General features: G+C 55.7%; 1 protein-coding gene across 1 annotated transcript; it reads right to left on the minus strand.

The window, feature by feature from the left end:
* Nucleotides 1-74: 74 nt before the first annotated feature.
* RABEP2 (rabaptin, RAB GTPase binding effector protein 2) lies at nt 75-12,046 on the minus strand. The gene is made up of 13 exons (XM_045994355.1): nt 11,496-12,046; nt 10,816-11,025; nt 6,943-7,100; nt 4,710-4,820; nt 4,275-4,622; nt 3,963-4,058; nt 3,748-3,846; nt 2,735-2,890; nt 1,776-1,953; nt 1,610-1,621; nt 1,471-1,526; nt 1,132-1,248; nt 75-719 (listed from the first exon to the last, which is right to left on the minus strand). Exons 1-13 carry the CDS (start codon nt 11,554-11,556, stop codon nt 618-620), a joined length of 1,704 nt encoding a protein of 567 aa, XP_045850311.1. The 5' UTR covers nt 11,557-12,046; the 3' UTR covers nt 75-617.
* Nucleotides 12,047-16,161: the final 4,115 nt, after the last annotated feature.

A 16,161-nucleotide genomic window follows, 5' to 3' on the forward strand; every position in this document is an offset into this window, starting at 1 on the left:
CCTCCCCTCCCCGACCCCATGGGGCTTGCAGGGACAAGGCGACGGATTGAGCTGAGCTGCTTATTTATTGAAAATAAATGACAGAAAAGTCTGGTCTTGCCTCCGTGCACATCTTGGGGCCTGGGTCAGGCCCCCGGGGACAAGCGTCTTAGTGTCATGCAGTCCCGAAAGCAGCAGCCTGTCCCAGGGTGCACATGTGGAGGGACTGGCTGCTACGGGCTGGGGGTTCCCAGCCACCACCCGTAGCTCGGCTGTGCCTCGGGGAAGGGACAGCGCCGTAAGAGGCACAGCCATTAGTCTGGCTCGGGGGACAGCGGCAGGAGGGTCGGGACCCAAGAGGCAGCATGGCAGCCAGAAAGCCGCAGGGCAAAGTCTACACCTTTGGTTCCTGGAGGGGGCTGGGACTCCCAGTCAGGTGTCGTCCTTGGGAGCAGAAGGCCAGCCACCCTGGGAGGAGGAGCTGGAGAGACAGGACCGTGGTGGCCCCATCCTCTTAACCCCAGGCTTGGAGGAGACAAAGACTCTATCCTGAGACACCCCTCCCCCTCAAAGCCCAGGCTTCTTGTTTCAGGGGCGAGGAAAGGCAGTCTCCACCAGGGTGGGCGGCTTCCAGCCCCTCAGGTGTCCTTGACGTCCCTGATGTCCCTGAGGGGCGCCTCACCCAGGATACTACGCACTTGCTCCAGACTTTCTGCCTGGCGGATCTGCTCCAGGCGCACCTGTGGGGTCCGGTGAGGGAGGAAGAGGGCCCTTGGTGGCAGTCCCCATCCCCACCTGCCAGCCCTGCCAAGGGCAAGGGCCTGGGACCAATTTACCCAGACCTTCCCCAGCTCACAGTGAAACCAGGATTCAAGGGAAGAAACGGGTCCTAAGAGAGCAGCCTGACCAGTGTGGGCAGGGGCAGGCAGGGGCTGGACCCAACCAGCCGAAGGTCAGGCTCGGGGCCGAGTGCTCCACACCTCCCACAGAGATGGGCGCGTGAGGTCCCTAAATGCTTCTGAGCAGCAGCCCAGGGGAAGGACGCCAGTCTCGGGAGGTGGACGAGGACCCCCTGATTGGGGGCTGTCCTTGTAGGGCCTAGGCTGAGCCCCCTGGATCACGGCTGCCGGAGGGGAAGGGGACACACCGTACCTGCAGGGCCTGGGACAGTCGTACAAAATCCCTCTGGACCTGTTCACTGGTTTCCAGCTCTGCCTGCAGCCGCAGGACCTTTGCCCTCTGTTCTGAGAGCAGGTCTGTGAGCTGGGCCTGGGGGGACAGGACGCCGGGCTGGGGCCTCGCACCGCGCGGGAGGGTGTGCGGCTGGGCACACGCCACGTCTGCACGGGGGAGCTCCTTCCACACCACCCCGACTCAGACCTCCTGTGAGGCTGGGCTTCCTGCCACCAGGGGTCATGGGGACAGCAAGGGCAGGAGGGGGCTGCCGCCCCTCCTGCCGTCCGGACCTCTGGCCCGGGAGTCCAGCCTCACCTTGCTCTGCTCCTGCTGGATCCGCTCCATCTCCGTCCTCAGGCTGCACAGGGAGGCTGGGAAGTCAGGGGCCAGCTGTCAGGCCCACAGCCTCCCTCCTTCCCGACCCCCCACGGCCGGGCTCCAGCCCTGTACTCACCCTCTAACACCTCTGCATGGAAAGGAAAAAAAAGAGAGGTCAGGGCTCCTCCTTCCTATACCAGCTCCCCGCTCCCTGCTCCTGGCGCCGCAGCGGTTCTCCCCCCGGGGGGAGGTCAGCCTCCCCAGGAGCAAGGCCAGGGGTGGCTCCGCTCCCCGTCCCTCACCTGTCTCCTCCCGCTGCACCCTCAGCTGCCCCTCCAGGCTGGCCCTGGCCGCCGTCTCCTCCTCCAGCGCCTCCCGCAGCGTCACGATCTCGATCCGGAGGCGCTCGGCCTCGTGCTCCCGGGCCTGCTGCTGGGCCCGCGCCTCCTGCCGCGTGTGACGTACCAGCTGCTGCAGCTCCTGGAGGGGAGGCCAGTCACTGCCAGGGGGCAGGCAGAAGGCCACAGGGGCCACCGTCCCAGGGTGGGGGTGGGAGGTTGGGAGGACACGTAAAAGGGAAACCACCTAAGTGCCTAGCATGAGGATTGGGGGGACGCACAGAGACAGCAGTGAAGCGTTTCCCGGCAGCCACGCCACCGGGCCTGGAGGACCCCTGGGCACAGCGCCGAGGGAAGGTCCCCCACAGCATGCCCAGAGCAGGACACCCCTTTATAAAGCTCAAAAAACCCAAGTTAGCTCTCCGCAGTCAAGGCAGGCTGTCTGTGCAATAAAAAAGACACCAAAATCGAGCAAGGGAACGACAAAGGTCAGGACAGCAGCCCGTCAGGGAGCATGGGGAGCATGCGTCAGCGGGCAGCCGTCATGGCTCTTGGGGGGCAGGCAAAGGGCCTGAGGTTGGGTCTTCGTGCTTCTAATGAACTCAGTCAACAAACGCCACACCCAGATCCCTGCCGAAAGCCCCTTATAAACCAAGACGACGATCAGTTCAATTTTGTGGATCGCTTAAAGTCACCGCTTCCTTCGTGTCGCGCATCCTGCTAACTCCTGTTCTCTGCACGCCCAGGCCGGGAGGGCAGTGTGCTCCCATTTTTTGAGACGAGGAGTCGAGGGAGCTGGCCAAGGGGACGCAGCAAATACGCAGCAGCCCGGGTCTGTCGCAAGGTCCCCTGGCCTTGCTGCGTGTGGAGGGAAAGGGCCAGCGGGGTGGCCACTACGCTCTTAGCACCCACACGCCCCTTACCGGCACCAAGCTGGGCAGTGACTCCTCGGGGCCCTCCTCCTGCTCCAGACCCCGGGGGGCTGAAGACGGCAGCTGCTCGGCCCGGAGCCCCTGGTTTTCCTCAGTCAGCCGCTTCACCTCGTGGCTCAGGCACTTGTGTGACGTGGCCAGCTCTGCCTGGGGACGGACAGTCAGCAGGAAGGGATGAGGGGGACAGGGCGTCGCCAGTGCCCTGTGAGGCCAAACCCTGAACCCTCCTCCCGACAGCGCTGACGGCCAGAAAGCCCCCACCCTCCTCTGCTGAGAAAGAAAGAAGCACCTTATGAAAGTGCCTTTGACCCCCAGGCTCTTTTTCCTCTTTTTTTAAGAAGGCTCCGTGCCCAGTGTGGGGCTCGAACTTGACACCGAGACCAAGAGTCACACGCTCCACCAGCTAACCAGCCAGACGTCCCTGACCCCCAAGCTCTTTATACACTCTGCTCAATGGCTCAGAGGTCACCAGGGGCAGGCCACCTCGAGCGTTCTATTGGGTCCATACGGTTTTAGTCGCCAACCTTAAAAGTTTGGCGACACGCAGAAGCACCCGGGTTCCTGGCTCTCTTGACAAATCAGAAAACGTGGCAACGGCAAGCTCGCACTCCCGCGGGGGCTCTCATCACAGAGCCGAAGGGCAGCAGAGCCCTGGGCGGGCCTCCAGGCTTGCCACGCTGCTCCCTCCCGTCTACACCCAGCCCAGTGAATCATTTCCACTTCCCGTCCTGGCTTGGGGAGCACCTGAATTTGCAAGCCTCGCTTTTAAGCCTCACTCGTGACACTGTGAGCGAGGTCCCACCACCCGGATTTCAAAGAGGCCAGGCAAGGGCTCTGAACTTGTGGGCCCTGGAAACCTTTTGTGCACCCGGCCTGACTCCAGGGCGCAGCTGGAGTGGCTGGGCTAGGGTGGGGCAGGACAGGTGCCTTGACCTCTCTGCGGGCCCCTCTCAGCCAGTTCCCATCACATGCCTGTTCCTGACGCCCCGACCCCGAGCCCTCACCATCTGCAGCTGAACCCGCTCCTGGGCCTGGCTCACAGTCCCCTGCAGGGTCCGCAGCAGCTGCTCGGAGTTCTGGACCTGGGCCAGGAGCACTTGCATCTGTGGGTGGAAGGAGGTGAGGCTGAGGTCGGGGCCAGGAGGCAGGTGGCCAGGGGGGGCCCCGCCGGGGACAGGGAAGGGGAGGGGGGTGGCGGGGGTGGCAGAGCGGGCCCCACCTGCTTGGCACAGTCCTCGTTGCTCCGTCTCAGACCCTCCTGCAGCTCGTCCCGCTCCCGGCTGACGCTCTCCAGGTCCTTCTGCAGCTGCCGCCCCTGCCACAGATGCTGGCCTCAGTCTTGGCCTCCAAGTGGAGGCCTGGCTTCTGCACCTGGGCGGGGGGGCAGCTCCCAGCTGGCCACCCTGCTTCTGTTGCCTGATCCCCGGTTCTAGCTCTAGGCGTGCACACAGTAGCAGCTCAGTGAGCATTTCGGGGGAGGAAGAGAAGGATGCGAGTGCCCCCGGCAGGCTGCTCCCCCACCTCTGCTCACCTCCATTTGGAGCTGTTCCCACTGGGTGTCCGGGACAAGCTGGTAACCGGGAGGTGGCAGGTAGATGCCCTCGGGGACCAGGGTGCCCGTGGACACCAGAGAAGCTGTCTCTTCCTGCTCGGGGCTCAGGGCCTGGCGGCTGCGGGGCAGAGAGGCGCTGCCGGCCCCGCCGCCAAGGGAGAAGGAAGAGATGGAGGCACCGTCATCACAGTTGTGGGCGAAGGCTTCGGCCGCTGCACCCCCGTCTGCACTCAGGTCCTCGAGAGGCTCCAGTGGGGGCGACGGGTCCCGGGACCGGGGCAGCAACTCCGTGGAGCCGTGCAGGGAAGGGGGATGCCGGGGACGTCCCTAGGGGAAGGGGCAGGGAAGAAGCTGGGGGGCCAGGGTCCTGCGGCGCCCCCTCTCCCCGCAGCCACCCCCTGGCCACCCCCTCACCTGGATCTCTTGAATCAGCTCCTCTGCTCTGAGCAGTTTCGCCTTCAGCTCCTCTATCTCCTGCTCCATGGGCAGCACGATCTCCCGAAGCTTCTCCGAGTCCTCGTGGGCCTGCAGGAAGGGGGTCAGGCAGTAGCAAACCCCCTCCCAACAGCTGGACCCCTCAGGTCTGTTCCAAGCCTCCTCTCTAAGCACATCAGCCCTTGTAATCTTCCCAAGAAGGTACTATCCATCCCCATTTTATTTATTTTTTTTTAAAGGTTTTATTTATTTATTTGACAGACAGAGATCACAAGTAGGCAGAGAGGCAGGCAGAGAGAGAGGAGAAAACAGGCTCCCTGCTGAGCAGAGAGTCCGATGCGGGGCTCGATCCCAGGACCCTGAGATCATGACCTGAGCCAAAGGCAGAGGCTTAACCCACTGAGCCACCCAGGCGCCCCTCCATCCCCATTTTAAAGATAAGAACACAGAGGCTCTGAGCCTTGCCCAGGTCCCCCAGGAGGCAAAGGGGCCAGGGTCACAACGATCTCCCTGGTGCCCACTCACTCCTCATCCTTTTCTTCCCCAACATCCACTTTCACTTGTTTCTTTTATCACAGACACTCACATTTGTAGTCGGATACATGCCCTAAATTCTACAACACCGTCTACATTTCTCAGCTCCCCTATAAGCATGGCCGTGTGACTAAGTTCCAGCTAATGAGATGTTAATGCAAATTTCCAGGACAACTCCTTAAAGGGAGAGGGTGTGCTTTACTCCTCTTCCTTTTTTGACTGTTAGACTGTGGACATGATGGCTGGCACACTGGCAGCCATTTTGGACCATAAGGCAATATGCTAGCTATGGCAAAACAGTGCCATAAGAGGAACCTGGGTTCCTAAGGACTTGTTGAGCTGATATCAGTCCCAGAATGTCTATCTGCGGACTTTAAAAAAAAATAAACTTCTATCTTATTTAAGCTACTGTTGATTTGGGTTTTTAAATCTCATCCTAATATGTCTTTTACTTCCTGCCCCCCCACACTGCTGGCCATTTCTTTTTGGTCTGTTTTCTGGTCTGGGACTCTGCTGAACCCGCAGAGCCAATGGACCTCTGGCCATCTCCACCTGGTTTTCACACAGGCCCCTCTATCCCAAGTATGGCCAAATCTGAACCATTCATAGCACCATTCCCCTCCGGTGGGTGTTAGGTCACCCACCCCGCTATCCAAGGCCACAACCTGCCAGTCTCCCATCTTCTTCTGATCCATCCTGTTTCTACCTCTTGAATCACTCAAAAACCTGTCTCAGGCAGTCTCAGTTTCTAGCCCTCCAGATCCCTATGTGAACAGTTGCAACAGGCCCAAACAAAACAAACATCTCTGGTCCCATCTGAAGCCCTGAAAGACACACCATGCAGGGGCCCATGCGTTGGGTGGCCAATGGCCGAACACAGGAGGCGGGCCAGCACCGAACTGCCTGACTCCAGGCCTGCTGTCCTTCTGCTCGCTGCACCGCGCTACTGCTCAGCAGGCCCTTCTCCCTCACCCCTCTGTGGCCCTGCTCCCTAGGATCGCTGGAAATGCAAGCAGCTGCCTCTGCTGGGAATGTGGGCTGCCAGCCTCCTTTCTTGGGCTATTCTGATCTTTGTCTTTCTACCCAAGGTCTTTTTCCAGAGCCTGTTTCCTCCTGCATGGATGCGGTAAGCACCTACCCTACCTCACAGGGCTGCCATAAGGATCAAACGAGGTAATGACGTGAACTTGCTTTGAAAGACGGAGTTCAGCAAATCGGCTCCCTCTCATGGTCAAGGACACCAGTAATGAAGGGGTGATAAGCCACAGACATTAAGAACAAGAATTTTAGAACCAGGCTGCCTCGATATTTAAATCCCTCCTCTGCTTTCTTCTGTGAGTAACTTGGGGCGATTTCCTGAACTTCTCTGAACCTCACCTTCCTCATCTGTAAAATGGGTCTAATGGGGAAAGACGGGAGAGACAGACTCTGTCAAGCAGTGCTCTCAGTGCCTAGAGCATCAGTGCTGTCCTCAAGTGTCAGCTCCCTTCCCCCTGCATCATCTCCTTCACTTTGGAGGTGAACAAACCCAGCCATCCTGCCAGCGAGTGGGAGAGCCAGGATTCTGCCAAGTACAGAGCTACTATGAGCTACACCTACAATCTTTACTGGGTTCCCAGTATTTTTACCAGTGCCCTGTGGTCACCCTGGCTGCCTCAACGTCTTTCCAAACCCCAACCTTTTCCATCTGCTTCTCCAAGGAGTCCAGGGGGTGAGCCCGGGACAGCAGCTGCTTCAGGCGCCCCAGCTCCCGCTCCTTCTCCTCACAGTCCTGCTGCTGCTGCTGCCGCTCCTGCTTCAGGGAAGTGATCTGGGCTTCGTAGCTGCTGATGGAGTCTGGAGAGGCGGGAAAGGGAGAGGAGAGGGAGGGTCAGGCCTCTGGCTCTACCCACGGGTGACGAGTGGGGCTCACTATCATCGAGAAATGAATCAAACACGAATGCTGACATCAGAAGTCCCCATTCTGATGGGGAAGGCAGCGGTGGAAACAGTTACAGTGCAGCGGGCCCCAAGAGGACCATTCCTGGGGTTTCTGGGTCCCAGAAGAAGGAAATCTTCGCTCTGCCTGCCTGGCCATGAGGACGCCGCTAGGGGGTGGAGGAGACAAAGGACAGACAGAGTCACGGAACCAGCAGAGGAAAAGGCTCAGAGCTGGGAAAGGGGACGGTGGGTAGACAGCAGGCTGGGCACGCAGCAAGGCTGGAGTGAAGGTGCCCGAGGAGAGATGCCAGAAAGGGGGACACGGTGGCAGTGGATGCCTCCCGAGGCCATGATGCCACACCAAGGAGTTTGGAATTTATCCTACAGGTCAGTGGGAGGTGAAGGTGATGCTGGGTGGAACAAGGCCACTTTTTTCTTAAAAAAAAAATTTTTTTTTTCAAGAGGGAGAGTGCATATGTGAGTCGGGGTGGGGGTGGAGGGGAGGAGAGAGAGAGAATCTTTTTTTTTTTTTTAAAGATTTTGTTTATTTGACAGACAGAGATTACAAGTAGGCAGAGAGGCAGGCAGAGAGAGAGAGAGAGAGAGAGAGAGGAGGAAGCAGGCCCTCTGCTGAGCAGAGAGCCCGATGCAGGGCTCGATCCCAGGACCCTGGGATCATGACCTGAGCCGAAGGCAGAGGCTTAACCCAGTGAGCCACCCAGGCGCCCCGAAGAGAGAGAATCTTAAGCAGGCTCCACGCCTAGCACCAAGCATACTGCGGAGCCCAATGAAGGGTTCGATCTCATGACCCTGAGATCATGACCTCGCTGAAATCAAGAGTCAGACGCTTAACTGACTGAGCACCCCAGGCACCCCTTAAAGATATATTTTTTTTAATTTTAAGGAGTCTCTACACCCAACGTGGGGCTCAAACCCAACCTCGAGATCAAGAGTCACACGGTCCACCAACTGAGCCAGCCAGGAGCCCCAACAGTGTTTATCTGCACAGTTATTTATTTTAACATGTACCAACATTAGAACTAAAGGTCTCTTTCCAGACTGCCTGGAAAGACGCTTGTTTTCTAGCTCGGTGACCTTAGGCAAGTTATTTAACCTCTCTGGTCCTCAGAGCCTCCCTGGCAAAATGGAAACAGATCCTGATTCCAACCTCATCGAGACTGTTATGAAGATTAAATACTCATAAATTGGGGCGCCTGACTGGTTCAGTCGGAAGAGCACACAACTCTTGATCTTGGGATTGTGAGTTCAAGTCCTATGTTGAGTATAGAGATGACTTAAATACTCATAAAGTATTTAACTCAGAGCCTGGCACATAGTAAGTGCTCAATAAATGTTAACTATTGGGGCACCTGGGTGGCAGAGTTGGTTGAGCTTTTGGCTTCAGCTTAGGTCATGATCTCAAGGTCATGAGAACAATCCCTGCGTGGGGCTCTGTGCTCAACTCAGTCTGTTTGCGATTCTCCCTCTGTCCTCTGCCCCCCTCCCTCTCTCTCTCTCAAACAAATAACTAAAAATAAACATTAGGGGTGCCTGGGTGGCTCAGTGGGTTAAAGCCTCTGCCTTCGGCTCAGGGTATGATCTCAGGGTCCTGGGATCGAGCCCTGCATCGGGCTCTGTGCTCAGCAGGGGGCCTGCTTCCACCTTTCTATCTCTGCCTGCCTCTCTGCCTACTTGTGATCTCTGCCTATCGAATCAATAAATAAAATCTTTAAAAAAAAACCATTAGGGGCGCCTGGGTGGCTCAGTGGGTTAAAGCCTCTGCCTTCGGCTCAGGTCATGATCTCAGGGTCCTGGGATCGAGCCCTGCATCGGGCTCTCTGCTCCGCAGGAAGCCTGCTTCCTCCTCTCTCTCTGCCTGCCTCTCTGCCTAGTTGTGATTTCTCTCTGTCAAATAAATAAAATATTAAAAAAAAAACCATTAAAGTTTATTTACTGGGTGGCTCAGTCAGTTAAGCATCTGCCTTCAGCTCAGGTCATGGTTCCAGGGTCTGGGATCAAGCCCCACATTGGGCTCCTTGCTCAGCAGGGAGCCTGCTCCTCCCTCTGTTTGTCCTCTCTCTCTCTCTCTCTCTCTCTGACATAAATAAAATGGTTTAAAAAAAAAAAAACAAATAAAATAAATGTATATGAGGTTTTTTTTTTTAAAAAAAAAAAGGCTATTTATTTTTTAAGGGAGGGGCAGCGGGAGAGAGGCAGAGAGAAGCTTAAGTAGGTTCCACACCCAGTGTGGTGCCCAATGTGGGGTTTCATCTTATGACCCTGAGATCAGGACCTGAGCTGAAATCAAGAGTCGGACACTTAACTGACTGAGCCACTCGGGTGCTCCCCGCCCTCCAAATTGGATCTATTTAAAGAACAAATACTGAGGGGCGTCTGGATGGCTCAGTCATTAGGTGTCTGCCTTCGGCTCAGGTCATGATCCCAGGCTCTTGGGATCAAGCCTGCATCGGGCTCCCTGCTCAGTGGAAGCTTGTTTCTCCCCCTCCCGCTCACCCTGCCTGTGTTCCCTCTCTCACTGTGTCTCTCTCTGTCAAAAAAATAAATCTTTAAAAAAAAAAAAAAAAAGAACAAATACTGGGTAGATAACAGATAATTTGAACAAAGAGACAACCATGGCTCACAGGTGGTATATGAATGCCTGAAATGTGGGAAATACGGCCCCAGAGAAGCCTGGAGCCAACAGTGGTTGTTAGAAAAGGAAATAAGATGGTGAGATGGAAGTTTTAGGAAGTTCACTCTGGAAGCCAATGTCAAGGCCAGACTACAGAGTCGGACCTGTGAGAAGGTTGGGGCACAGTCCAGCAGAGCTGTCACTCCCACAGGGGACACAGAAGCAGAGGGGTAGGACAGGGCTGGAAGCTATTTCAGAGACTCTGGCCTCTGACTGGAGAAAGGGGAAATAAGAGCAGACCCTGGGGGATCCGGGGCGTGGGGAGCGGGTGCATCTCAAGGACAGAGAGTGGAAGGGAAGTCTGAACTTCCCTTCCACTCTGTGTGGGGCAGTGCCAATGTACGGGTGCTTGGGGAAGGCAGGAAACCAGAGGGTCAGACTCACGGAGATGGAGGCTTACATGAGGCTGGTTCCAGGAACTGAAAAGCTGTTCATCTTTCAGGCTTGATCCGTCATCAGTGAGGGACAAAAAATGACACATGGCGGGGTGCCTGGGTGGCTCAGTGGGTTAAAGCCTCTGCCTTCGGCTCAGGTCATGATCCCAGGGTCCTGGGATCGAGCCCAGCATTGGGCACTCTGCTCGGCGGGGAGCCTGCTTCCCCCTCTCTCTCTCTGCCTGCCTCTCTGCCTACTTGTGATCTCTGTCTGCCAAATAAATAAATAAAATCTTTAAAAAAAAAAATGACACGTGGCAAGGGAACAGGTAGAAGCTGGGAGCTAAACTTAGCTGGAACTCACAGAGCTGCTTCTAACACATGCAGCACCTCTATGCAAATCAGAAAAGGGCACCCCTTTCTCTGGGCCCTGAGGCCTGCCCTGTGCTGGGCAGCCCGGCTAACCTACCCTACAGCTTATCATTGGCCCCTGACCCCTTCCTTATCATGCATTTCGCTCTTACGGGGCTGCGGGGGGAGTCTGGGAAGACTCTCTCTGCCTCACCTTTCAGGATGGCCTGCAGCGAAGCCACCTCCTCTTGGCACTGCCGCTTCACTGCAGCCACGGCCTCGGCTTTCGTGCTCTCGCTCACCTCCGCCACAGCCTTCATGGTCTCCATTTCCGCCAGGGCGCCCGCCAGCTCAGCCCGCAGCCGGCCCAGCTCCTCTGACTCGACCTCAACCTTCTCCCCTTCCTGCGGCTGGGGGTCCAGGGCTGTGGGGAACGGGGATCAACCTCTTTTCCCATCACTCCCGGGTCCCCTGTATCCGAAACCATCAAATCTAAGAGTCCACAAGCTAGTACTGCAGCGGCGATCCTCACACCTTCACCTGGCCCCGCCCCGCTCACCTGACCCCGCCTCCTTCTCTCCTCGCGCGGCCATGTGCTGCCTGGAGCCCCGCCTTCCCCCCCTCCGCCTCTTTTCCCAGACTAGGCCCCGCCTTTCCAATGGTCCCGCCCCTTCTCTCACTGGACCACCTCTCACCTGCCACTGGCCCTGCCCCTCGACCCCGGACCACGCCCCCCCCGCCTCCGGGGGCCGCTGGCCCCGCCCCCTCTCTCCAGAAGGCATGCCCCGCCCCTTTCTCCAGTGTCCCCTCACCATCTCCCTGTCTGCCGTCTCCGAGCTCGGCCCCGCCTCCGGCTCGGCCGCCCCTTGCGTGCATGGACCCGCCTTCACTTACCGGCCCCCGGCCGCCGTCGCCGGCCATCCTCGCCCGCGGCCGCCGGCACAGCTGCCGCCATCGCCTCCGCGCAAACGGCGGGTTCCAGCACTCCCTGGTGACGGTGCTCACCCCTTCCGGGTCCCCTCGGCTGTTTCCGGATCCGCTCGGCTGTTTCCGGATCGGCCCCTGGCTCGAGGCCCAGGCCGGAGTTGGGGACTGATTGCCGAGCCCGGACCGAAGATTTCCGAATCCGAGCCGGTCCGCGGGCGCACGCCCCGCCCCTCCCCGCCTTCTTTCCTGGGCAGCGCGGTTGTTTGAAGGACGCCTGTCCTTCAAACCTTGAAGAAGTTCTTTCATCAAAGGCCTTCTGGCGGTTCCGCGTGACCTTAGAAGGTCTGCTCAAGTTGCACCTCCTCCGAGATGCCTGCCGGCCTCAGCCTAAAGAAGGGCGAAGCTCTCGCGGTCTCTTCCGAGCACCGCAGCCAGCTCCTCCGCAGTCCCCTGACCCCCTTCTGCCGGAGCCTGGCTCACATTACAGAGAGCTGTGGCCCGGCCTGCCAGCACCTCCGCCCTGGTGGAGCGTCCCTCGGGGCAGGGCTGCGTCGGCTTCACTTTTCAGGGCGCAGGAGTCCCGCGTAGTCCGTCGGAGAAATCAGAAACTTCGGCGTCCCCACCCCCACCTTGATACTCAACCAGTCAGAGTTTGCTGCTAATCCCCCCCCCCGCCCCCTCCCTGTGCCTCTCAAATCCCTCCTCTCCTCCCTGGGCCATCGCCCTAAATCGAGGTCTCATTATCTGTGAGCCTTCCGACAGGCGACCCGACATTTTCCTTTGGAGGGTGACGGGCAGCCCAAACTCAAGTCCAGAATCTTGATTCCCATTCTCCCAAACCCGTTTCTCCCACTGTGAAGTACATTCCAGGAGCCTTTAAGTCCTGTAAGCTCTACCTCCAAAGAACTGAATATTCCAGAAGGTGTCCGTCTTTCTTTTTCTCCTGCAGTAACACAATCTCTCTCTCCTGAGCTTCCACAACACCTCCTTAGTGCTCCCCTGTGGCGCCTTTTGGCTCCTTTAGTTAATTCTCAAAGCAACTAGAGTGATCTTTGCAAAAACATGTGTCAGCTTAAACTCTCCCAGTTCAATCCAGTTTTGAAAATGGGCAAAGGACAGGAATAGACAATTCACTGATGTCACAGACAGCAAATATGCCCACGAAAAGATGTTCACCATCATCAGCCATTAGGGAAATGCAAATTAAAACCACAAGGAGATACCATCACAGACCTACCCCGATGGCTAAAATTTAAAAAGAATGATGATACCAAATGCTGGTTGGTATGTGGAAAAACTGGACTTCTATTATATTCCTGATGGTAAATGTAAATGTTATAGTCACTCTGGAACGGAATATGATAGTTTCTGGGGTTCCTGGTGGCTCATTTGGAAGAGCATGTAATTCTTGGTCCCAAATTTGGGCCCCACATCGGGTGCAGTGATTATTTACTTAAATAAATAAACTTTAAAAAAAAAGTGTGACAGTTCCTAACAAAACTAAGCATGACCTTATTTGAACACACTAAGCTTTTCCCCACCTCCTCACTGAGGCCTTCCCTGACCATCCTGTTTCAAGTAGCTAGCTACCTCTATCACCTGTCCACTATTAGATGACTCCTTGCCATCTGAAATTATTTCTTGATTAACTTGTTTATTATCTGTCACTCTTTACCCTTCCAAGTTCCCAAAACTTGAGTCAAAGCTCCATGAGGTGCCCTATCCCCTGCTGTTTCCCCAGCACTAAGCACAGTGCCTGATTAAAAAAAAAAAAAAAAAAAAAAGTAAATAAACATTTGGTGAATAAAAGAATGAACGAAGGAAGGAACACTTTCCTTACTCATTTCTCTTGGCTCCCTCTAATCTCCCCTCCACACTGCATCCATCAGGAGTTTTAGAAAATGCAAACCTGGCCAGATTAGGGCCCCTGGTTGGCTCAGTCCGAGGAGCAAGTGACTCTTGATCTCTGGGTCCTGGTCGTGAGTTCAAATCCCAGGATGGGTGTAGCGATTACTAAAACAAATAAATAAACTTCAAAAAATCTGGCCAGCTTAACTCTTGCTTATAAATCCCAAGCAGCTTACTGTCCTCAGTTGCTGACTGCCGTAAGACTAAGATTCTCTGTGTGTGAGGCAGAGTTTCCTGAGAAGAAGATGAAATGATGGAGCGCCTGGGTGGCTCAGCGGGTTAAAGCCTTTGCCTTCGGCTAAGATCTTGATCTCAGGGTCCTGGGATCGAGCCCCGCATCAGGTCTCTGCTCAGCGGGGAGCCTGCTTCTTCCTCTCTCTCTGCCTGCCTCTCTGCCTACTTGTGATCTGTCTGTCAAGTAAATAAATACAATCTTTAAAAAATATATTTAAAAAAAAAAGATGAAATGATGACTATAAGGCTCCAGTCAGCTATCAGGCTTGGAGTTTATCCTGAGAGTCTGGGAGCCTTTGAAGGCTGTTGAGCAGGAGACGCACATGACTAATACCAAAGGAAGTTCTTTCTCTGTAGAGTGTAGGTAGAAAGCAAAAGGGACAGAAGACAGCCCACAAAAGAGGCTGTTGAAGGTTGGGAAGGGAAGAATCCAAAAAGAGGAGGAAGTGGATTCTAGAAATATTGAGAATGAAAATTAGACTAGCCTTGGTGACTGAATGCATGAGAGGGAAGTGTAAAGAACGTTTTCTTTTGCTCTTCCTAATTTCCTTCCTTTTGTGGACCTTAAAAATAAAAGGTACTTTCCTGGCAATAACTGGGTTGATTTCAGAATAGCAATCCAGGATAAGCAAGCTACAGCAAAACTATAGGCTGGCCCAACCAACAAGGGAGAGGAATGTTATTTTAGGGAAAAGGAGGAAGTTGGGAGGAGTTGTTTGGAAGAAAGTCCATTGGAGAAAAGCAGTTCAGGGTGATGATGGTTTCTCATTGGCTGAGTTGCAGGGGTGATCAATTTCTTATAGGACATGCAACCACAGATGTACATCTTTTCCTGTTGGGGCCTGTAATTGACAACTCTTTCCTATGAGGGGTTTTCTGTTGGGTCTGTAACTGACGTAGCTTCCTATATTTGGGGAAGTGGTTCAGCATGAGGGCTCCCCCTCCTGGCCTAGTTTCCCTTTATGAACTTTTCCACTTGATCCAACAAATACTTACTGAGCACCTACTAGATGCCAGAGAACAAGACAATTGAAAGATCCCTGTTGTGGAAGAGCCAGCGAACATTCTGGGGCAGAAGCAGATGAGAGATCAACAAAGAAGCAAGCATGTTTGGGAACTGGGCAAATTCTGGAAAGGAAATAGAACTGGGGTGTGAAATCAAAAGTACCAAGGGGGTCAGGAAAGTCCTCTCTGAGGAAGTAACATTTGAATGGAGGCCTGAGGGGTGAAAAGGAGCCAGGGGAGCAAAGAGCCAAGGAGGGATCCAGGAGGAAGAGAAGCAAGCACGAAGGTTTTGTGTAGAGTGAGGGGCAGAGCAGTGGAGGGCTGAGGTGGGAACTGTAGTTCACGGCAGCCTCACTCAGGCTTTTGGAGGCCATGGTTTGGAGTGTTTATCTGAGGTACAGAAAAAGCCACCAGAGCGTTCAGAGTCGGGGATTGATCTGCTCCAGTCAGGAAACTGGCCCCAAGGCTGCCTAAAAGTTAAGGGGACTGGAGAGATTTTGTTGAAAGGCAAACGGGGTCCTGCTGCCTTACCCTCTGCATTCCTCAATGCCTCACTCTCCCCCTCTGAGACACCCCAACCCAACCAAAGGGAAGTGGGGGCCCTGCCAGCAGGAGGGTCCCCTGGGGTTTGCCTAGAGCAAACAGGAAGCTGCAGCCTAGTGAGCCGGGCCTGGGAACGGGCAACCAAGTGAGCAGGTCTCCTGGGTCTCTGGACCCCTTTCCCTGAGTGACAGCAGAGGGAAAGATGGACATAACATCCATACAGGGAGAGGGAGCTAGAGGAAGAAGGAGGAGAGAGACTGGGGCGGGGAGGGGTGGAAGCACAGATTTCAGAGTCGAGACCCCTGAGTTCTAGTGCTTATTAGACCACCAGCTCGTTGTCTGAGCTCAGGCAACACCCTGCCCTTTGGGGGGCCTCGACTTCCCCGTTTCCAAATGGGTTCCTTCCATAACTGAAGCAGAGGCTTCCCGGAGAAGTGGGGGCATTAAAGGGCACTGATCATCTCAGGGCGGCTGAGCACGCAACCTGGCTTGTGCTCTCAGCCGCTGGCTGGGACCGTCTCCCATTAACTGAAGGCCTACTGTGTGCAGCCACTCAATTCAACAAATATTTATTGGGTGCCTGCGATGCCCCAAGAACTGTCCCAGAGCCATGATGTGTACAGCATTGAGCACGACCAAGGCTCTGCCCTGAAGGGCTTACATTCTAGTGGGAGGAACAGAAAGTGAACCAGCAGACACACAGCCAAGGCCATTTTCACACGGTAAGCGTCCGGATGAAAATAAAAGTGTGGCAGGGAGGAGACAAGTTTTGTGGGTCTGGAGGCGTGCGTGGAGAAGGGGACTGAAGGTGTGACCACCCCTTCCTCCCTCGGGGGACTGCCTGCCCGCCCGCCCGCCCCCACAGACACTCATGGTTCAGTGCCCCCCCAGGCCCCTGCCTGCCCCAGCATCCCCCGCGCGGCCAAGCTGGGCGCCCCGGGGA

Source organism: Meles meles, chromosome 21, assembly GCF_922984935.1.
Source record: "Meles meles chromosome 21, mMelMel3.1 paternal haplotype, whole genome shotgun sequence".
Taxonomy (NCBI): domain Eukaryota; kingdom Metazoa; phylum Chordata; class Mammalia; order Carnivora; family Mustelidae; genus Meles; species Meles meles.